At 39.9% G+C, this 25,059-nt stretch overlaps 1 protein-coding gene across 2 annotated transcripts in view; it reads right to left on the bottom strand.

Annotated features, from left to right (window-relative positions):
* The window catches only part of TOLLIP (toll interacting protein), a 42,935-nt gene extending 25,616 nt beyond the window's left edge, over positions 1-17,319 (bottom strand). For both annotated transcript variants that reach the window (XM_075187922.1, XM_075187923.1), the window contains exon 1: positions 17,211-17,319. In XM_075187922.1, coding sequence (XP_075044023.1) covers positions 17,211-17,243 — 33 coding nt within the window. In that variant the 5' untranslated portion in view covers positions 17,244-17,319. The remainder of the gene's footprint in view (positions 1-17,210) is intronic.
* Between the last annotated feature and the right edge of the window lie 7,740 nt (positions 17,320-25,059).

The raw sequence follows: 25,059 nt of genomic DNA, 5'->3' as shown, positions 1-25,059 counted from the left end.
CCAATACCCAGGCTGCAAAAAGAGCCAGGCTTAATCCTAAACTGGGTGGTGTTTAAACCAAATCTGTGCATTTGTGGGCGGAGCTTAATTTGTCCTGATTTTGTCATTCTAAGGGGGAAATTCAATTGGCTGCATTACTGTAAAGGGTGCGCAGGCCGCGTTAATTACTGATAATACAGTAATAGTGTTCATAATTTCAACGCCGGCTTTTTGCTTGCAGTTTCTCCCTGAGCAGAAATCTGAGCTAAAATTACCGTATTAAGGGTAAAAGACTTAGCGCGGCGGTATTATCGGGGGAATAGAATTCCCCCCTAAGGGACATATTCAATTAGCCGCATTATTACTGTTACTACGGTAATTTATCCGCAGAATTTTGCTTGCAGCTCTATGAACCACGAGCAGAAGAAAAACAAAAACTAAATTATCGAGGCCGCGTTGTTCTAAGAATTGAATCTGCCCCTAAGTGTTGGGAGGTATGTGAATCACACAGGCTTTTCAGACCTAAATGTGTAATAATGTATTTTTAATACTACAATAAAGCAAAGAAAATGATTTATGTCATGTCAAAAGTATTATAAAACCGAGTGAGATGTGTCTAATGTGAGCCAAGCAAGTCAGTATAATGAATTTATAACATACGACTATTATCAAAGATAAGTGTAGCAGTATGTAGTTAAGTTGCCTATAATATAAAGATATATCTTTAATACTCATATCTCCAAAGTTAGCTGCATGTTATACTTGCGCTTTGTTCTTGCATTGCTGACAATTGTGCTAAAGAGAGGGGTTTTTGATCCTAGTTGACCTATGTGATCTCATTGTAAAAATAATTAACACCCCTCTCCCCTTCTTCATGCTAAACTGACGACAGGGTCCAATAGCGCCGCCATCTCCTTTTGGTATATGTATCTCACTGATGGGGGAGAACCCTGGAAGCCTCCTGTCAGCTCCGCTGGGAGAGGGAGATTGGTCAGGTGCTTAACTCAATCCAAAGGGATATTGTTTATCACACCGTCATATGTTGTGATGCCCAAACCACATGGAGATGATGTTTAAATTGCTCCACAGGCTTTATCTGACCCCAGTCAAACTCCACAAGATTTGGCCCACACAATACAAGAGTTGTTGGCGTAACTGTGGGGCAACAGGCGATACTTTCCATATATGGTGGCAGTGCCCCGGGGTCCGACCTCTATCATCATCATTTATTTATTTATATAGTACCACTAATTCCGCAGCACTGTACAGAGAACTCACTCACATCAGTCCCTGCCCCATTGGAGCTTACAGTCTAAATTCCCTAACATACACACAAACACACACACACACACACACACACACAGAGACAAAGCCTGTGGGAGGAGACATCTGTATTTAATCCTGGAGTTGTGCTCTTGTCAGGGGATGACTGACAGGCGACACTCCCACCTTGTCTTTAAAGGATGGCTCCTCAGGTGTTCTGTAACGCCTACTCAGCACAGCCACCCCTATCAGCTCTGTGGATACAAACACGTTAAAACATGCAAGTAAATTACTTTTTACATTTACTTTATCACATGTCTCTGACCTGTACATTACTGAACTTAAGCCCAGTGCTACACCTGTATATAACTTGGTCTGCAGCCTATTACCTGCAGACAGTTAGCACCATAGCTAATTCCACCATTAGAGGCCTGTGCCAAACCACTCCCATTGCCACAATATATAATTCTTTGCGAATGGGTTTTGCTGCGGAAAATAAATATGCAGGTTGCAATTCCCTTCAGATTAGCAACAGATGTCAGCGGTCAGCTCTGTTACATGGACCAAGTACAAAAATTTCTCTTTTAAAAAAAAAAAAAGTCTAAGTGGGATGTGAGAGCTCAAACTATGATCTCTTCAATTCACTTGACAGGTCACAATATCTGTAGCTCAAAAGCAGTCATGTTAAAAAAAAAATAAAAAAAAATAATGGACAAGTGATTGTATTGTATATACGTAATTTAAAATTAAAAATGTGTGGAGTTCCCTCTTAAGAGACACTAACAGTCTTATGTAACTATTACAGACTCGCTGAATCCTGACAGATCACTGAACCATTCTGTCTCTGTCTCTCTCCCATCCGCTCACCGGAAGGGTTGGTTTCTCCTCTAGGTCCCCTTCCTCTGAGCCGAGAAGGACCCCTGATGCTTAGAGCTTGCCGCAGTGTAATGTTGAACCAGCATGTTACTCTGTCAACATAATTACATTTGTAGGACCCAGCGTGGTAACTATTGGCAGTTATTACATCTGCGCTCTGAAGTGGTAGAATGACGCGCATGTCGTGTAATCATCATTTACACATCTATGTGGTTGCAAAGCTTTTATGTGAAGACACTGAATGTTTGTTTAGGAACTTGACCAACGCTACAATCACTTCCTCTTAACTGCACTACTTGATGCCCTCTTCAGAGCATAATCTCCACTCTATGAAGCCTTGTTCAACATTAGACAGCTGCAAAATAGACTCCTGCCTCTAACTGGCTTTCGCCTTGTGTTGGATTCTCAGTGCACCAACAAAAGGGATGATTCTAGATTTTTGGGGATTTGAAGTGGAGGTAACCATTTATCTGCAAGATATAACATTTATGGTAGGTATGATCGATGTGAAGCAATATACTGCTTACCTAATTTTTTGTTGTTGTTCAGTGCTTACCTAGGTAAGAATATGCTTGATTAGGTATAGTGATATAATGCCTTGTCAGTTCCCTCTATCTAGATAATCTCTACCTTGTTACCCAGTTATATTTTTTCAAAATTGTATTAATTTTAAACCGATTAATGTATAAATATATTTATACACTGATCAACAATAGCAAAATAAACTACATTTTCTGGGTAAGAGGGCTGGTCTTTTGGTCTTTAGCTCATCAAATCATAACGGCTGCCATACCTATAGTTGGATGGCCTACAAGTAGTTCATGTGCAGCCTTCCTGAGTATACATATTACCCTTCCTTAGGCCGTTCTATTAATTTTAAGGAAATGTCCCCCCCTCCCTGGTGCATTTCTACTTAATGTGCAGCATTAGATGTTGATGTCTTCTTGCTCCATGACCATAATAACTAGTCCACATAAGATTAATCTGTGGTCTTGGTCTGTTTATACATTAGGGACATTTATGATAACTGGGGCATTCTAATGCGGTTTCATTAATGAAAGCAAAAAAGTGTCTATGAGCAACAATATCCTTTTTCAGATACAATTTCACAATTGAAACAGATTGGCGGTTGCTTACTCTGGATTAATTTCAAATATAAGTGCAGGATCGCAGGAGATCCAAAATAGGTTGAACTTGATGGACTGGTGTCTCTTTTCAACCTCATCAACTATGTTACTATGTTGGATGCACCAGTTTTTGTAAAGGTCTCCTATAGTGTACCGGACTAGTCATAATGGGTTCAGTAACAAGTTATCTCCTAGTTCTTTTTGCGAAAACATGGGCCACAAAACGCTTCTGACATATAAAACATTTACCACCATTGCCCGAGTCGCCTCATCACCAGACTTTTCCTCTCCCATATTTCTTTATATTGCAGCGATCAGTTTAGGTCTTATCCTTGAGGCTTTGAGACCTCTTAGTGCAATTAAAATTTGGTTGCATTTAGATGTCCCTTATGTCCAAACACACAATTGCAACAGCACCTTCTTCTATAGCCGTGGTGGGCAATAGGCGGCCCGCCAAGCCTTTGCCAGCAGCCCCCATATCAGGCTGCTCCCGATCTGCCTCATTCTCTGCTTTATGAAGCAGAGAATAAGACTGGATGAAAGCAGGTGGTTTCTGGGTCATATGACCACTTCCGCACACTGCAGTGAGGTCACACAATCTTATCCAATCAGGGAATGAGGAGTTAGTGCTGTGGGCGCCAGTTTGGGATCACCAAGGGTCATGCGAGGCAGCTCTGAGTATATGTGGGCTATGAGGGCATGTGGGGCTATTTTGAAGCAAGAGGCATGTGATGGAATTTTGGAGCATGGAGGTGCATTTTGGAAAGAGCGATGTGGGGACTTTTTTTTTGATTCTTGAAATTAAGGGTAATGTGCGGCCCTTTTGGAGGAAGTATATTGGGTTGCCCATCACTGCTTAACAGCATTGTTTTAGTACAATGTCTTATTTTGCTTCTGGAAGTCTAAATAGATTTTCAGACACATTTTGACAATTCACCCAAGTCAAGTCAGACACAACAAGCCAAGTTCTTTTAGGACTTGTTATAGGCTAAACACTGTGCAAAGTCCTTACAATGAATTGAAGTCTACCTGCTGTGACAGAAAGACTTGCTGACTTGTGGGCTTTGTTCTACTGCAGTTTTCCAGAGTGATAAATAAACTTGACAGATAGGTTATTGAAAAAGCGGTTTACTGGTTTTTTTTTTATCCAGTTTATTTATTCAGTTTGTGACAGCAGCAGATAAACAAAGCAGTAGTCCCTGCTCCTTTGACAAGTTAACAGATGCTATTTAAACTATAGTTTGTTAACTTTTCTTCGACTACAATCTGCTATAAAGACTCGTGCACGAGTGTCACATTGTACCGATAATGAGCTGTTACAATAGATATCAAATACATTAAAGCAACTTTGGCTCATTTTCCATCAGATAGCAGATGACGCAGATTATCAACCAGAAAATGGCGGCTTATGCCCGTGTGCAACATGATTTAATACAATAGATGAGACATGCTCTAACTCAGTCCTCAAGAGCTACAAACAGGTCATGTTTTTAGGATTTCTTTAATCATGCACAGATGATTTCATCTATTTTTCTGGGTCAGTAATTATCCCTCCTGTGTCTAAAGACGGAAATGCTGAAAACATAACATGTTGGTAGCTCTTGAGGACTGGGTTTGAGCACCTCTGCAATAAATTTACAGAACAAAATGATGCTCATGAACATCAGCTCTAACAGTAACTTTAGTCTGCTGAGCTGCCTCACAGAACTGCCTGTTCACCTCTGCAGTAGCTATTAATTTAATTACAACAATGCTAAATATTTTTTCAAGCTTTATAAAGCAACCCCCTGGTGCCCCACAGTCTGCACCATTACTGGACAGTCACACATTTTTGTGTTTTGAGTTCAAGTTCTTTCAACCCCCTCCTGCATGGACTTGTACTTATCAAAAGTTCATGCCTCTCAGGAAGTGCCACTCTACACACAAAACCATAAATGCCTTCTCTCCCGGAATTTCCGTGAGGCTACCGAATTTTGGGGAGCCCTCTCGGACAGTTGTAGGGGTGGGGCTTAATGACGCAATTTCACATTGTTAAGCCCCACCCTCAGCTAGGCAACCACGCCCCCTAATACACCTGTCACATGACCACCCCTCTGGGATCTCCAGCTGACCTAGTAACCAATTTTCATTAATACTTTGTTTGCTACCAGCACCAATACAGTAACCATTTTAACTAACAGCAGCTCCTTTGCTCTGTGTGAGTGTGATCTCTTCCTTGCTACATTTCCCCAAATGTGGGCGGTGGAGAAGCTACAGCATTGTCCTGTGCCACCAACCCGAGGTCACCAGGTGAAGCCAGGGATTGGCAAACCATTACAGACATATAGGGGGTTGTTCTATTGCAGGCCATGTGCCTTCGGACATCGCCACAATACCTGACTGAACACATTGCCAGCCATTGCAGTAGGGAATCTCCACTCACCCATAGAAGTGCAAGGATCAAAGAGTGGAGATTCCAGCCAGAACATTTGTGCCATGTGTGTCCTTGGACGTCCACATTGCACTGATAGGAATTTCCGCCATAGAAGGATATATATTGTTTAGTGGCACTTCCCTACATTCTAAAGGCCAGAGACTAAACGGACATACAGATGAGCCTGTCCACAGTAGGGACATTTCACCAATTCTCAAATCACAGCAATCTACTCATGCTCGAATGTTCACATTTGGCAATGTCAGGTTAAGGGTAGGCAGTCCTGCAACTATTCCACAGTCTGTTTATACTATTATGACATCACACATTTATACACACATGAGAAATCCTACTGGATACATTTGCGATGCTCCCTGCAGTCAATCTGTATTTCCACCTTCAACACACACTGTTCTTTCTTGCACTAATCCAGACAAAGTCAAACCCCTGGCTGTTCATTTCTGCTCTATATAACATGCGATTCTGGTTGCGGAAGGTACCTCATTGCAGCACCTACCCTGCATACTTACAAAGCATTATAGTATTTTGACGAAATTGCTGTACTACTGAGCATTGTAAGATACTGGGAATACTGTAGAATACTGTAGATGGGTAATGTGGGCAAAGGGTGACACTCTCCTATATGTACCCAGGGATATTTGAGGGGCATTCAGCAGTGTAACTACCCGGATGCCAGCTCACAAAGCTGCTACAGGTCCCCGTTTGGCATCACTATTATCCATGACCCCAGGCTTAGCATTTCTGGATCAGTTTCCTACCATGTGAGCAGCTTTTCTAATAGCTGGAGTGTCATGGCCAGAAATGTGACCATCACTTTTTCCTGTTCCTATTGCTCAAGACAATAAAGAAGTTGCACACATGATAGGAAGCAGTGTCCTTAGTACTGGAGCTACCATATAATTGCAGAGCATGCAGGGACAGGACAGACATCAGGGCTGTGATCCCAGCAGCGCAGACATAGGCAGAGGCAAGGCTTTTCCTATGGAACAATAATTTAACAGGAGCAGCGTCAATTAACAAATGTTCTATGCTGCTTAACCCAGGAGAGCAGACAGGAGAATGGCCCTGTATGCGAGTGTTCCACTCAACTTCTGAGTTGGGCTTCTTACTGATCTACACTTTGGGCCACTTCCTTCATTCAGTCCCTCTGAATGGTGAGCATGTACAAGGCAGGAAACAGAGGCATTATGTTCTCCGAGACACAAACCCCAGAATAAGGCAACCGCCCCTCTGACAGAAGCCTACTATATGTACATTTATCAATATACATTATACAGTACCTCTTAGAGGACCCTAGCCCTATACTTGCTTAGTTTCCCTTTGTATTTCTCTATACAATTTCCCTTAGAATTTGCTTCAAACATCCTAATTATAGGACTTGCCTTCAGTTTCGTGATGGTGCTAGCAATTCTGCAGAACTCAATTTAGGGAGGCCATTGTTTATCTTCTCTTACCCATGATGGGCCTCATTTAGAGTTTATAAGGGAATAGGTGGGTTTATTTATTTTTTGCATGCAGGGAAAATACTGGCTGCTTTTGTTTATAGCACACAAGTACTCAACTCATTTTTTACACTTCAGTTTGGAGTTGAGCTAGGACACGGCCCCTCCAAAACTCTAAATCTGAGCACTCCTTCTGTTTTTGCATTCTACAGTAATACATTGAATTGCATTACTGTACAATGTCAAGGTCCCGTTACTAAGGCTTATAACACAACTTGCGAGTCGAGCTGCACATGGCTTTCTCTATACAGCAGCAGCACAGTTGAAGCAGGGGAGCTTGTGACTTATGAGGAAGCCATCCAGCAGAGAACATGCAGTATGGAGCTAGAAGCCAAGTCAAGCTATTTCTATAAGCATTCTCACATTCTTTTTAATACCTGTATTCCTTCACTAACAATGATGTGTTGAAACTAAAACTGGTAGTTGTACAGCAATCTACTTCATAAGAGTCTTCATTTATCTTGTATTATCTACTGTTACTCATCTAATCATTCATTTCCAAGTATGGAGTGATTTGAAAAGGCTTCTTTACTTCACTGAACCTGCAGCCTTCTTGGGTGGCCCCTTCAGGATAATGCCATGGGGCTCAGTAATGACTAGCTGCGTCTGCTAGCTACCCACATTGCAGATCGGTTTTCAGACCTTTTGAGTCATAATTCATTTTGTGTCGTTTGGTTTTTGTTTTGTTTTGGTTTTAACTCCATTACTGTATGATTTCAAGCAGGACGCAGATGTAGTGGGCTGAAAATTAGGACCAGCTCCAATTATCAATCACCATGCAGGACTAGGCTAGTGAATATTCTTAGGATGGGCTGAGGTAATGGCATGCAGTAGAATTTTCATGAACCATTTGACACTACTAAATTGGTGCACGATTATGAACAGTTTTGAACTGGAGGATTAAATTGAACCAGTCACCTACACGCCGTGTGGCAGCCCTTTTTGTGGGCTTCACCAATATTCATAAAAATACAGTTAACTCCCCAAGAACCAGTACCTCATGCATATTAGTCACTCAGAGATGCTGGCCCGAAGCAAATGAACGTGCTTCACACTAGTTCAGTCCACAAAATGGATGCCTCCACTGTGTGCAGGAGACAAGTTCACTTTAAGGAGCCATCATGTTGGTGACTCGCTGCTGCTCCATTTTGACGTGAAAATCAGGGAACTGCTAGACTGCCCTTACTGGTTATCGACTTTAGTCAGGTTATATTTATAATCTAGATATTTATTTGCTCTAAATCCTTCACACAAGTACACATTTCACGTTCTAGGACCTAATGGGATTGAATGAATGTGTGGCTTAAGAACAATGGGCTTGACTATGTAAAATAATGAGGCTAGTGAATTGGGAGGGGTGGCAATGTATTCCTGTGTAATAATCTTCAATCTTCCAGCATGGAGAGCACCTATCCTTTTCAGTAAATTTGTACATACATTTTATCTGAGCCCACAAAATGGCCGCCTCCAGTGTGTGCAGACGACCGATTCAGCTGAAATCTTTCCTTGCATATTAGCATTCCCTTTGATTCCTATTCTGTACTATGGAAGCAAGAACTATGTATAAATGGCACGTCAGGGCAAATTGTGCATTGTACATTCAGCTAAATTAGATAATTTCCCCTGAATTTGTTCGCTCTGTTGGCGACAAACACCGTAATTATGACAAAATCCACTTCAATTAGTTAATGTTACAAAGAAACGTTACAATTATCATTACAGCAACTTGCAATTTTTCACTCGTTAATTTATCTTACAAATTAGTGAGTTAAAGCAAACGGATATTTATATCTTTCATTTTAGCTAGGACAAAACATCAGTTTGTTTAAAATCACTCGTTGGTAATATTACATTATTTTAGAGAAAAGAATGTGAATGAAGTGAAAACTGTGCGTGTACAAAGTGCCTTGGAAAAAAACTGCCAAAAGACAGAATTGTAGTGACAAGCACTCCTTAATATTCTTCTCAAAAAGACACTGGCAAATCTCTGCTTGTTTGTTAAACATAATTACATATCACAATGGAAATCCCTAAATCCTTGAATAAATAATTTGAAATGGATTTTGCAATGCTTCTTTCAAGGATACACAGTAAACACTTAATTTCAGAGGCAATGCATACCTTAAATGGGACATAGACCCTAATTTATAAACAGCATTCGAGTTTGCTTTATTGTTATAGTCTCAATAAAACATGGACATGTTTTTCTGTAATGAAAAGCTTAATTATATGCATATTTTACATGACAGCCCCTTAAACATTGCAGTTGATAAAGCATTGATTTGAGTAGGACACAGGCTAGTTTGATGCCTGCTCATACGAAACTGTGGCTCACAGTGTAAAAGCAGTTTTGTGATGTCATGTGCCCATTTATAGAGGTATACACATGGCATAGCAGGTGAAAGTGACAGGGACTGGAGCGGCACGGTGGCTCAGTGGTTAGCACTTCTGCCTCACAGCACTGGGGTCATGAGTTCAATTCCCGACCATGGCTTTATCTGTCAGGAGTTTGTATGTTCTCCCCGTGTTTGGGAGGAAACCCACGCACACTCCAAAAACATGCTAGTAGGTCAATTGGCTGCTAACAAATTGACCCTTGTCTGTCGGTCTGTGAATTTAGACTGTAAGCCCCAATGGGGCAGGGACTGATGTGAGCAAGTTCTCTGTACAGCGCTGCGGAATCAGTGGCGCTATATAAATAAATGGTGATGATGACTTCAAGGGTTCAATCTTTCTCTCTGATTGGAGAAGCTGGATGGCAGTCATTTCAATAGGATGCGGGCTAGACGTAATAAAGCACAAATGCAAACATGAGATTTCCACACCATGGACGCGACTTATGTTTACAATGTAAGCGTAAATTACATCCTCTAGCTTACTCTGTACAAGGGGTGTATTTCAATTAAAGTTTTTTTATACGGTGTGTTTTATTTGCATTTTTCTCTGATGCTCTACGGGTGCCAGGGCATGCTGGCACTTGTGGTTCATCAAGTGCCAGCATGTCCTGGCAGCCCTTCTTTTTTATTTATTTTAACACCAATTACAAGATCTGTGCAGATGTTAATCCTTATCACCACACATCTTGCACCAGAGAGGAAGCAGGCACAACAGATTGGTCTCCCAGATGCATATCTACGGCTGCTTCCTACTCTACATAGTACGTAATAAGCGATAACATGCCCTTACTGTGCCTACACCAGGCTGCCCGTTCGGCCATGTTAAGTGTAGAGAAGCGCAACAGGAAGATACAAGGCGTAATTCTTTCTACTGTGCATCTGCCGTAAGCAAAAGCGCATTTTGCATCAGACTTACGTCCGAGTCCCAATATGGAAATGGACGTGAAGTGGAGGAGAATGTACATTTAGGTGGAATTCCTTCTATATCAGGTGGCTTATGAACCCTGCTCTCTAAGTAAAACAAAGAAGTCCTCAGACAGGGACAGCCTCACTGAAACAATAAGAGTTAGGCTACCTACACATATGTAATGGGTTATTATGTTAACACGCCAGTAGAAAACATATACAAATCACACTGCGTTTATCCATGCCTTTAATGTGTTTTTAGACGTGGTTGCAAATGTGATCAGTCAGCATCTGACAAACCAGTACTCATCCTGTTCAAACCAAAAGCACATGGAACTGCATATGTAAACAATTCTTAATCACATCTCAATGAGATTACAATGTGCCGTTTCCGGGACGAATGTACGTTTGTAACGGAGTTGACACACATCAGATGTACTGAAACGGAATGAAAAAACGCACATAAACAAGCAAATATGTAACATCCAATTGGGTACAATGATTTATTGATTTCTTTGATTTCTTTTTCATAGCCATGTACATATGCTTAACTTGAATTAACATTTTAACATCAGTGAGAATGTATCCTATCGAAGATCCTTAAAACAAATAAATATTCATGGTTTGATTATACTTATTGTTTTGTCAATACACTCCACCTGTTCATTATATGGCTGTCTGTGAAGTGATTTTCATCAGTGACTTAACTACTTCAAGATGATCACCAGAAACTCTGACACATACAAGCAATAAAATAACGGAGGCAACATGCTGAATAGGTAGAAATATAGTGACAAAATAATTACATTAAAATGATACGTTGTAATTGCAAAATAATAAATAACACCCTTCAAATTATAATTATTTACCTTCAGATAACTTTCTAGCTTCCTCGTGTGCTTCTGCACCATGTCTTGGGGACATTAATCAGACTTGTATCCAAGGACACCAACAAGCTAAAGCAACTCTCCAGATACAAATGTATCAAAGCTAGGGGGCTCGGGTAGACCAGTCTTGTATTTATGGGTAACAAGAATAAACAACTCTGACGGACTATAAATGTGACTGCAAAGCCACAAAAGTAAGGTAGAATGATAAAGCAAGGCATTTAGTTATTATAAAGTAGTGTGTACAAGACAATAGACTTTCAAACTGCTCACCAGCTGAACCACTACTCTGTCAACTCTGAAACCAGCCTATCAGACAGCCAGGGTCCATGCTTCTCCAGCCCTGACCTACTCACTTGTCACTCAAAATGTTAGGAATGTGAAGGTTTTCAGAACAATGCACAGTTCTGCCAAGTGTTCTGGGAGACGGAGAACACCCGACCAGCCTTCTAAAACTACCAGAGTTCCTCTCAAAGACACCTCTCACCTTCACACAGTGGAAGCAGCCATTTTGCTTACTGAACCAATATTTATGACATCCGCAAAAAGAAGAAGCACAAAACAAATCCTTACCGGAGATAAAATATATCACTGTAGCATTGAATCATTATATAAAGACAATTATTTACCACTCTCAGGACCTGCCGTAGATAAATAGAAATAGTATGTGTAGTCCAAGTGTAAATGCTGTAAACACAATCCAATTCAGATCCTTTGTAACAAAACTGACGCGTTTCTCCGCTGGTGTTCTGTGGTTTCTTTCTTTTTGTGTATTTTGAGGATTTAAATAATACATTTTCTCTATATAATGATTCAATGTTACAGTGATATTATATCTCAGATAAGGATTTGCTTTGCGCTTTTTTTTTCTTGTGCTTATTTTGAAGTTGATACACAGACAACTTCTAGATTGAAGCAGCATCGTATATCCTTACCCAAGTTGCTCAACAGCATTACAGATGGCTTATTTTGTTAATATCTAATATTTAAGGTCAGCGCCTAGTCTTAGCGCTCAAGGTTGGACGCTAGATTTTTGGAATTTATGACATTAACTAGAAACCTGTGACATCTATGAGGTAATAAAGTGCTTAAATCCAATCAGAAAGAATTGGGAGACTGCAAAAGGTGCTTTTTACCTTCGGAAAATCACCTATAAATCAATGCGAGAGCAATTTCAGCTTTGACTGTTGAAATTGAAATCATTGCTTGTTGCAATCACGAGCAAAAGACACTTTATTGTAAGTGTCACTGGACAAAGTAATGCAACAATACATAGTTAACAGCAGAGTGTTGGAATATGGCCCTAGACCAGGCCTGTCCAACCTGCGGCCCTCCAGGTGTTGTGAAACTACAAGCCCCAGCATGCTTTGCAAGTAGACAGCCAGTTGATAGCTGGAAGGGCATGCTGGGACTTGTAGTTTCACAACATCTGGAGGGCCGCAGGTTGGACAGGCCTGCCCTAGACGATACATAGAGGGCTTTCACCACCTCTCAATGCCATAAAAAAATAACCATCAAAGCTAAAACAGTCAGTGTCACAATAATCTCAGGTTAGTCAGCTTCCCAGAAAAGTTGAAGGCAAAGAAAAGATATGTGCTTTTGCTGAAAATGTCCAAGTGATACTCCTGGCGTGCCAGCCGTCTACCAGATGCGGTGTGTGGAACAAGTTCACAGACTACCCAGATGATCCCAACAACCACCATACTTTCCTAACTATAAAGATAACACTGCATAATTTGGCTGGTAAAGGAGGCCAGAGAGGCTCAGGATGATTATAATTTTATCTATCCAGATTCCACCGTAGACACACAGGAAGGGAATGTACATTTCAAGAACTGGACACTACAATGTTGTTTAAAATTCAATTTGTGATGGGTCTTCATTGGCACCAGTTAGCCAATAAACTCAATATTAACAAATTCCAAATTAGGGGTCTAGGGAAGAATTTTAATGTCACTCATCAACACATCATGCCTTCATCCAAATAGATTTAGCAATTGGTAAGTTTAGCCTGCTGTCATCCGTTCAATCTGAAGTCTTCCTCCCAGAGGTATATCTGATACTACTTCATTAATGCTCATTTTAAGTTCAGAACTATTACTGAGCCTTCATGAGGGTCAATAAATACCTTCTAGCTTAAAATTCCCCTCAACTGATAACCATCTTCATAAGGAGTACAAACGTTTTTTCTATTATAAGGAGGACTCAGCTACATCCCAAATCATATGCAAGCTTGCAAAGGCCCATGTGGAGGGAATGGTAATACAACTGTGGACATAGGCACGAGAGTATCATGCAGGGGAAAAGAAGCTGAGCTCTATATAGTCAATAAAATTGAGACTTAAAGGGACTGGTGACAGGCTGAGCATCAAGGATGTGACTGGGTTAAAGCGCTACTGATCAGCAGTTATATGGATCTAAAAGTAACTTTTTTGGGGCAATATGGAGAAAAGGCATTTAGATGGCTCTCAATGGTATCTAGAAAAAATTCTGTTGCCCTTGGTCATTAACCAAAGTGACATGAATTAATGATCAAAGACATTTTATGAGACATTGTACATTATTTACTAAACACAATGCACTGTCAAACCTTAAGGCTTATGTTAACTGCAGAAAATTACCTAGACCATCAAAAAATAATGCTGTAGCATTGGATTCCCCCTCACCCGGATGTCTCCTCTCACACCCTTTTCTGGTACAATATGAAACAACGAGAATTCATATCTTTATGGGGAAGGAAATAAAGTGTTTAAAGGAGATATTCACTTTTGGAGACCCTTATATAAAGTGCTTCCCTCTTCTTGTGATCTTCAGCAACAATTTGGTATACCTAATTAGTCGTTTTATAGATATTTACAACAAAGACAAGCTACATATGTACAATGGAAACCTGGAAGCTCAGATACTGTTATATCCCCCTTTGAAACCTTACTGCCAACAGGACCTATACGATGCCTGGGTTGGAGACCTGGGAAACAATGAGTGGAGGGGATGTCTGAAGTTACCCTGGGTGATCTTTATTAGAGCTCAAGATAGATTCATACAAACTCTTCTGACATATCTATATCTGCTACATATATCACAAGTGTAAAAATAATAATAGAAAGGTACATTCTTTCACCTCATATGATTATGTTGTACAATTAGTTCCTTTTGGAATTAAATGTTTAAATACTTGGATAATTTGCTTCAGACAACCATCACCCATGAACCACATCTATGTTTAATGGAAATAGTAGGTCTAGACTTTCTTAGACCATACACTTGTTATTTAATTCAACAAATTAATTATTATCGTAGATCCGGAAGGCGCCACAATGCTCTGCAGCGCTGTACAGTAGGAAAAACAGAACGTACTTAAAACAGGGACATACAAAGCAGACAAAATGAACGCAGACATGAAAACAAAAAGGGTATGAAGGACCCTGCTCATTAGAGAGCTTACATTCTAAGTGGAAGAGAGCACAGCTGAAACAAGAGGAGCGAGTGTGGCTTAGAGTGGAGATTGGGATAGTTGTGAATGACAATTAAATAACAAATGCTATTTTAAGAGTGTATGGCTAGACTTTGGATGCATCATAAATCACTCTTCTTCCAGCTGGAGGTACATAATAGACAACCTATTTTGTCTAATCAATCAATGTACATAAAGAGGAGAGCGCTCCCTAAATTTGAGATAATGTGATATTTCTAGCGCCAATTGGATGTGGGTCCCAGAGTAACATAATTGCGAAGAATAATGGCCTAGCAAGATTTGAACAAATTCTATCAATGATATAACAGTGACAATGTTATAGATCTCTATTGTTCTGGTGCCAGTTACATTGCCCTCTATGATTATGTCACATACTGTACTACTGTTACCCATTGCAATTTGATGTAAACAGATTAGCGGTTTGTACATTATGTTTTATATATGTACCTCAGTGTATGAGCACATTACTTGTATATCTTGCACGGGTTTTAAAACAAAATAAATATATATACACCGGTATATATTATTATAACAACTTAATTCCATGCAACAACACTTACTCAGTATCAGCCTGTTTGTGCCCAGGTTTACTGTTAATATATTGCCATGGGTGGGTCTCAATTCAAAGATCTTTTAGAGAAGCCTGACCAAATACTTAAGAAATACACAGATCATAAAAATAGGAGGCTCCCATCAAGGAACACAGAAAGGCTGTGGACAGCAACAAAGTAAACTTTCCTGATTTGACAATAGGTACAGAGCAAATCTTATGCCACATAAATATACATGAGTCATGAGATATATATGTATATGTATATATATATATATATATATATATATATATATATTACACACACTAATTTAGAGTGAGGATGTTCAGGGCAGATGCGCACGCAGTGGGTGAATGTCATGATTATATAATGTGTATGATTAATTCACTTTACATACAACATAACATGACAAAATACAGTGACACTTTTCATAAAAAATAATAATGGTGTAAACGACAAGGTTGTGTCTGCCACAATAATAAAGACATTTGCTTTAAATTTCTAAAACATACTAAAAATATAAAAGTGAAAAATTGGTTGCAGTACATTTTGTAAATTTCTCTCCATTTGCATAAATCAATAGTGTGAATGACCCTCCTGAACTCTTAACATACACTCATTGTAGTCATAAATTGGTGATTCACACTATTCAATCTCTGCTTTCTATGACATTTGTAGTCCATACACTAAGAATGTTATTCCAAACTCACTTGAACACAGGATATTTCAAACGACGAATATTGACTGCTGACCTCAATTTCCAAAATCATTTGCTGAGCCTTTAATATGGTCCTTGCCCCTTCAGATGCCAATAATTTATTAGCTTGTACAGGTCTTCCTTTTATAAAATACATTAATTTCCTTTCTAGCCACGTGTTTATATGATCAAGCAGAGCTGTTTATAGTCATTCCCATGGGCTATGACACATACCTACACTATGGATATAATTACATCCAATACAGACAGCTGTGTAAAGCTGTGTCCTAACCCATAGCAAGAGAAACAGCTCCCTCTGTTGATATGAAGACATGGCTAAAAATGACTAATGGAACTTGGAAGAGTAAAGTATTTAATAAATGTTGGTCCAACTATTCCACTGAATCACTTGTCCCCCTATTCATGAGACAGGCTGAAGCAATGTCTTTACAGCTGTTGTGGAACTACAAGCCTCAGCGAATCATGACACATTCTAATGGAAGGAAATGCAGTGTGCCTTAATATATTTACAAAATCTAAAATACATGTAAGAATGGATGTGGGAGAGACCAAGTTTTACATGCATTTACAGTCTTCCACATACACCTCAGTAGATGTTCAGTTACAAATGATCAACAACTATACAGTTGTGGGCAGCACGATGGCTTAGTGGTTAGCACTTCTGCCTTACAGCATGGGGTCATGAGTTCAATTCCTGACCATGGCCTTATCTGTAAGGAGTTTGTATGTTCTCCCCGTGTTTGCGTGGGTTTCCTCTGGGTGCTCTGGTTTCCTCCCACACTCCAAAAACATACTGGTAGGTTAATTGGTTGAAATCAAAATTGCCCCTAGTATATCTGTGTGTGAGTGTCTGTCTATATTAGGGGGTTTAGACTGTAAGCTCCAATGGGACAGGGACTGATGTGAGCGAGTTCTCTGTACAGCGCTGCAGAATCAGTGGCGCTATATAAATAGATGATGATGATGATGATGATGAGGGACAGTTTGGAGGTGAAGTCCCCCTCCAGCTGCACAGACACAGCCAGGTCGCTGCTGCCTAGTCACAGGGTCCCTCCCCCTGGCTGCTATCTCTCCACCACTCTCCCCTCCCGCTCACCGGTCCCCGCTGCGTGCTGACACTGGTAGCCATGGTGCTCGGGCGGCCGCTGTCTCCTCTGCTCTCCGACACTTCCTGTTCTGTCTGCACCGTGTGACACACAGTCACCTGACCCAGCCCTGCGCGCATGCGCACAACCTGAAGGAGCCAACTGTGCAATAACTTTATTCACACGGACAGCAGAGAGACAACAGCCAGACACCAACATGGCAACTGTTCATATGTAAAAAAAAAAAGTTAATTAGATTATAAATAGTTGCAACCTAACGTTATAAATGGATTTATATTTGTAAATAATATGTATTGTGCATTGTGTTGGCACATATATTGCACCTACATCCTATAATGGGACAACCTGAGCACAGCGACCCCTGCTGGTACAGACTAGCTTATGGCAATGGCATGATTGCAGCAGTGACATTTGCTTGCAGTTGCAGAGGTGAATGTAGAGGGAGAGCTCGTCTTCTCTATAGGATGAAATGTATTTTTTTATCTTCCATTATGCATATTTATGTTACACTGCAGTTATTTGTTATTACACAGCTTACTAGTTTTTATTTGTACATTATAGTTTTATTTTTATGAAAGACTTTAATTATTTTTCATTGTCATATCATTATATATTATCATTCATTACCTAATGTATTTTGATACTTAAAACAATGTTTGATGTATTATTATAAATATTGTATTTTTATTTAAATGAATAATGTTTCGTATGTAGTTTTCTCATTTATATCCATAACTACATATACAATTTGCATATGTCTATTCTGGACCCTTAACCTGTACTATCATCATCATCATCACCATTTATTTATATAGCACCAGTAATTCTGCAGCGCTGTACAGAGAACTCATTCACATCAGTCCCTGCCCCATTGGAGCTTATAGTCTAAATTCCCTAATATACACACACACAGACTGAGAGAGACTAAGGGCAATTTAATAGCAGCTAATTAACCTACCAGTATGTTTTTGGAGTGTGGGAGGAAACCAGAGCACCCAGAGGAAACCCACACAAACACAGGGAGAACATACAAACTCCACACAGACAAGGCCATGGTTGGGAATCGAACTCATGACCCCAGTGCTGTGAGGCAGAAGTGCTAACCACTAAGCCACCATGCTGCCTACAAATGTCCCTGCCACTTGTGTTTTTACCCGTTTCTTACCCTTAAAGTGGTCATCCGCAGTTCCAAGAATCTGTTGTGGAACCTAGAGCAGGAATGTCTGTGTCAGCATTGCATACAGTTAAAGCTAGTTGTAGTTGTTGTCCCTACAAATGTAAACAGCTGTTGTGTTTTTATTTTAAAGCAATATTTTAAACACAGATTCACCTTAAATAAAATTTTCAAATATTCAAATTCAAGAACCATACAAACAATGAATAAATAGTTTGTTTTTTGTTGAGGAATAGGATACTAAGGCTGGGTACATACTACAATGTTTTCAGCCGATTATCGGGGCAATCAAACGATAAACGACCGTTCAATCCGATATTGCATTAGTGTGTGCACTGCAAGGATGAACGATTACACTGGTCAACAGCATTTTTGCTGCCCAACATGTTCAAGTTGTTTTAGGACCAGTGCTGATTCCAAATATGCAATTATATTTCCCAGATTGACTACAGTTTTTGAGGTATGAGTGGTCACGCAAATTTGTTGAAAACTGGCGATTTAGCGTGATCACATGGGTATGATCTTAAATAATACATAGGTAATTGCACAAAATGAACACATTTTATTTTTTCTGAAGCACACACACAATTCCTTACAATAATTACAATTAAGTTAGAAAATCCTGTAAAAAATCATTTGTAAAGCAAATTTTCAATCGTGAATTTTCTTATACCTTTCAATAACGCTGCCTGTAGGATTTTCTTTTGTACTGTAACTTAGAACAGTCCCGCTGGGGTTCCAACAGTAGTCCGCCATCATATCTATGTCCCAACTGCCTTGGTATCTCTCCTCCATCACCTTGATGTCCTGGTGAAACTGCTCCCCTTGTTCTTCACTAAAATCACAGAAGTTGTGTTGGAATTTGTCTAAGTGGCTATGCATTAAGTGCACCTTTATGCTCATATTAATTCCCAAATTTTTTCTCCAAACCACGGACACACCAAAGCTTAAGCTTTTCTGTTTACCATTTTTCCAGTGTCATGGTCCTCTACACATGGTTTGCAAACCTTATGTGATGACTATGCCTTGTCCTGGTCTCCTAATTTGATCCCAAAATATGCCAATTAAACTTGTTTCACAAAGCTGTTGATGGGTTTTCTTTGTTTCACAAGAATATAGCTTCTATATGTAGCAGAATACGTCTGGGTCATTCAAACAGCTTCTAAGGGAGGAATTCATTTAAAAAAAAAAGTTATATTGACATTATTTATATGTTTAACCAAAGTGTAATAAGCTGCACAACATGTTATGTTAAAGGAAACATTCATTTAAAAAGACAACCCAAAAATTATCCACCTATGGATATCAGCAGTAACGCAGATGTTGCGGAAAAAGCACTTAGCTGCTAGAATAGTACCTCACATATCTCGAGAACCGTAGCGAATTGCGAAAAACGGATTACATTTCTAAAATAAGCACCACTGATATACCCCAAATCCAGTTAAAGTTCCTGGACAGCAGAAAAAAAGATACATTTTGTTGAGCAGTGTTATCATTCCAAAGTACATAGTATTGTTTCATTTGTTTTTTAACTGGACTAAAAATCTTGTTCAACGATGGAACAATGTCGTTCCAGTTCTGCAGTGTGTATGCACTCATGTCCATAGATCTATATGGAGTGTGCGGAGTCACAATCTTTTCAGCCGATGGTTATGACAGATGAAGAGCACAGATCTGAAGGTAAATCGTGTATAGTGTGTACACATGAATCTGCATGCTGATTGGGACTTTTTTATTTTTAATCATTGGTAAAATTGTTAATGATATCGCATCGGGAGAAATTTTGTATAGTGTGTACCCAGCCTTAGTCCACAGAACAACTATTTTGCTTGTTCCATGTCCAGTTTTAGTCTATCAGTGCTAAACGATTGTTAGCGGTTAAATATGTAAATATAAGACCTTTCTTATTGTACCTCTCCTGCAGCTCCTGGTCTCTTTAGGGAGCCGCTCATAGTGAGCCCTCTGTCCCTGTCCGTCCCTCTGCTCTGTATGATAGATTTGAACAGAGTACTGTAATACATATTTTATTTGGATTATATAAGGGAAAATCATATTTTTGCCTTTTGTATTTTCACACAGTACAGCTAAACAGATAAATGCTTCAATGTATTCAGCAACTTCTAGAGATTATAGTGATGCTATTTTGAGCTTCTGTTTGTTTATTTTTAATGAAAAGAGCTTGTGTTAACATGCATTAACATAAGCTCTGATGTCAATGACATAACCATATTGTCACTCAGTGACTGGACAAGATATTGTTACAAGACATGGCTTAGTTTTCCTGAATAGCAGGGGTCCATGGCATGGCGTTCCCTTGGGGGGGAAGGGGCAGGTTAGTATGTATAAAAATGATATTTTAGGTGGAACTTGCCCAATGTTGGCCAACGTGTGACACTCCAGGTGTTGTGAACTACAAGTCCCAGCATACCCTTCCAGCAATAAGCTGCTATATATTGGCAAAGCATGCTGGGACTTGTAGTTTCACAACACCTGGAGTGTCACAGGTTAGCCAACATTGAACTAGCCTATAACTGCTGGAATTGGTTCCCAGCTGGTGCACTGGAACTAAGTGTTATCATTAATAGGAGGTAGAAGCTACATCGTACTTCGGAAAGACTGAGCAGGAAAGGGTTAAGGTATATAGACTATAATAAGGTATATTTCCCTTGGTGAAATACTGGGTATGTGTAAATTCTGTTGACTTAATGTTATATCTTTTTTTTTTTTTTTTTTTTTTACAGACTGACAACACATAATTGGTAGCATTCATTATGTACCAGGCAACTTTCAGCTCCTCTCAAATATATGTTGACGTGGTTCCTGTGAAGATACCATTAGGTAGGATTTTTTATACAATCATTATCATCATCTATTTATTTATATAGCGCCACTAATTCCGCAGCGCTGTACAGAGAACTCATTCACATCAGTCCCTGCCACATTGGAGCTTACAATCTAAATCCTCTAACATACACACACACAGACAGAGAGAGACTAAAGCTGGGTACACACTACAGAATTTTCCACCAACTTTTTATGCTGATCGATTTTACATGCGACCGATGGTCCGATCACTTGGTCCGTGGACTGCATACACACTAGAGTTGTTTTAGACGATAAAGGGAAGAGCGGACGTCCCTTTAGCGACTTTTTTCAGCCATGTTGTTGTGAGCAATGATTGCAATTTCGTACACACTGAAGCAATATCGGTCGGAAGTTTATACACACTACACAACGGAAACGAGATTGGAACAAAAATATTTAACGTTACGACCAACCAAATGAGGCGACAATCGTCCATTTGGGCAGACTTTCGACCATCGTGTCACTGCACACCCTGACCCGACTTTTGAACGAGCGGTCGTATGTCGGCTGGTTGAGACGATTATTGGACGAAAGCGTTGTAGTGTGTACCCAGCTTAAGGGCAATTTAATAGCAGACAATTAACCTACCAGTATGTTTTTGGAGTGTGGGAGGAAACCGGAGCACCCGGAGGAAACCCACGCAAGCACGGGGACAACATACAAACTCCACACAGATAAGGCCATGGTCGGGAATCATACTCATGACCCCAGTGCTGTGAGGCAGAAGTGCTAACCACTAATCCACCGTGATGCCCAATCTGCATAGTCCTCTAAAGAAATATTTTGTGTTTATTATGACTAGAATGGAATAACTAGCAGCCATTTTGGCAACAAGATGGTGTCCTTTACAGGAGAAGATGGCTGTTCTTGTGAGTGCACACCCAGATAGGCAGTGTATATTGATCTAGCAAATTGAATATAGTGCAATGTGTGTCCTCTTTTTATAGATATAATTCAAATTTATATGTAGCCCTAAAGGGGTGGTGCATTTCATAGTCAGGTTAGTCTTTCCTCATCTCTAATGCAATGCCTCCATCCTGGGGTTGTCTTGGGAAGCCCCAACCTGACTCACAATATGTGACTGGTTTATTGAATGGCCAGGTAACTGAAAGTACAATAAGTTAGTAAATAAGGATTAAGAGAAAAGGACTTTGTCCTCTGCAAAGATTAAATGTCTGAGATAACTGTAACCCTGAGATGCAAATAAGGAAATGATACAATTCCAGTGCTAAAGATTACCTAAACAAGAACAGGTTGATATAGTATTCACTAATGACATAAAGCAGTAGCGTTCAGTAGAATAATCAGCAACAACAACACTGGTTACAATGGAAGAATCCACAATGACAATAAATTATAATGACAGTGGCATGTAATCAGTAGTTACAGTAATAACCTATTATTACACTTCATCTTTTGACTCATAACGCTCATGTTAAATGTTTTATTTTTTTGCATGAGACCACTCACACTTTGGGTGTGAGCTTACTGGTGGCAATATTCACATTTAGACCTACAGACACACACCCTGAATTGACTTCTGGAGGAGAGTAGATTAAATAAGAAACAAACTGCTAGAACCCAAAGAATTGAACTCTGAGTATAATCCATTCTCTGATTTAGAAAAATATGGAGTAGCAGCATGTAGTGGAGGTGATCACTGCATCAACTATAATATGAAGACAACGACAAGGTTACACTGAGTCCCGTTTATAATAAGAACAAGGAAGAATGTTGTTGTCGAAGAGGAAAAACATGTATTATAGTCCCAGCACTAATAACTATCGCTAAGAAGAAGAAGATAATGATTTGGCTAGTATTTCCAGCAAGTATAATAATTGATAATAGGAAGAAGACAGTGATGTGGGTATTAGCCTTTAAATAATAATAGGTAAAGCTGTGTGCAGAGCAAGGCCAGACCTCTAGCTCAGACAGGCCTCAGTACTAATGGTTACGCCCTTGTGGAGTGCTGTGCAGTAACTAACAGGCTACTCACATTTGCCGTGGACACTGATCAGTTCTGGAAACCTGGTAGGCTCTTGAAATACAATTTAAAGGCCTGGATTGGTCCTCATTGGTCCTCCTCAATAAGCTGCAAGGTAGAAACAGTGTCACAAGCAGGCATCTGAAATAACTGAAACAGATCAGGTAATTCTGCAAATAAACGGAAGGATTCTAGACTCCATCTGGATCTTCAGAATGGACTTGAACTCCCTATGAACCGGACCTGGACACCATGTTGACCTCTTGCACCTTGCACTCCACCTCTGACAGCTTACTCTGGCAATGGCAGACTCCCCACTAGGAATGGCAGTTCCCCTCTGTGATTCTGGCAGCTCTTTCTAGTAACCTGGCAGCACTCCTTGTTAGATTGGCAGCTCTTTCAGCAAGACTATCAGCTTTCTCTAAGCTGGCAGCTCTTTCTGTTGGACTTGCAAATACTGTGACGTCAGACAGTAGACTAAACACTCAGCAGGAGTTCCACAGATACAATAGTACTGCACATATCATGGGCACAGCAGCATGGAGCCTTTGCACTATAAAGTGCCGGTAGCCAATCAGAAGGCTTCTAGGGAAGGAGAAACTTCATGATGGAGCAAGTTTATACTGCGTTTAAACAATAGGTCAGAGTAGGCAGTCTCCATGTAGTAGTCAGAGTCCAATGCAGAGGTCAGAGCAGGCAGCAGTCCATAGAGAAATTAGAGTGTGTCTCTGCACACTGATCCTTACACTACGGGATTTATAGCCCTCCTCATCACCTTTAGTCTCATTGTAAAGGCATTGCCCATTTTCTGCAGTACCCTTCTCAACAGTATTAACTTTCCCAGTGGCAGGTTCAGTGGGCTTGGCTGCAATGCTTCTCTTTTTCCAATGACTCCGCTTGGTTATTCCAAGAACCCCCTAAGGTGTATGTATGTGTTTACTAATACATCTTTCATGTCATTAAATGTTTAGAATTTTCACATTCTAACTAGTTTTGAATATGTTTTATTCATTCCTAATACATTGTTATACTATAAACTATAAATTAAACTCTAATTAATAATTTAATTTATCAGGTAGAAGCACCAGTGTCTGAGGAACCCCAGGGGGTAAATGTATCAAGCTGCGAGTTTCCATCGGGTTTGAAAAGTGGAGATGTTGCCTATAGCAACCAATCAGATTCTAGTTATCATTTATTTAGTACATTCTGCAAAATGATAGTTAGAATCTGTTTGGTTGCTATAGGCAACATGTCCACTTTTTAAACCTACTGGAAACTCGCAGCTTGATACACTTACCCCCAGATGTTTTTAAATTCTGCTTTAGAACAATTACATTGTGCCATGAATGTCTACAGGTTATCATATATCACATTTGTGCACTTTTTGCATTATTATATTCTTGTAGGAGTTCTGGGTAAGTATGGCTAAGGCTGAAAAAGTATTGCTATATTACAGCGGAGAGGGAACTGTATTGTCTGCCTTACCTTCCTAACTCAACTCCACTTTCCCGGTCACCAACTGCCCTATTTGCAATAATGTATTATACAAATATTTAGCTAATATTCAGGAGTGTTTCATATCTTCCTGACCAGACCTCATCTGTGTTTCTTTCCATAGTTACTTTGACGTAAATTACGATAGGTCAGATGGCTATTCTGCCCTCCACTGGTGCTGTGGAGAATGCAACCGGAACGGAATTTTAACAAGAGATCACTATTCACTCGGCCACTTGAGGTAGTGCAGGGTGAATGCTGAATGAAGTACAGACACGGTTTACACTGTTTTTCCCATCTGTGCTACATGAAGAAGTCATGG

The sequence above is a fragment of the Mixophyes fleayi genome, chromosome 10 (assembly GCF_038048845.1).
Source record: "Mixophyes fleayi isolate aMixFle1 chromosome 10, aMixFle1.hap1, whole genome shotgun sequence".
NCBI lineage: Eukaryota > Metazoa > Chordata > Amphibia > Anura > Limnodynastidae > Mixophyes > Mixophyes fleayi.
The sequence above is the reverse complement of the archived record's forward strand: the minus strand, read 5'-3'. Positions and strand labels throughout refer to the sequence as shown.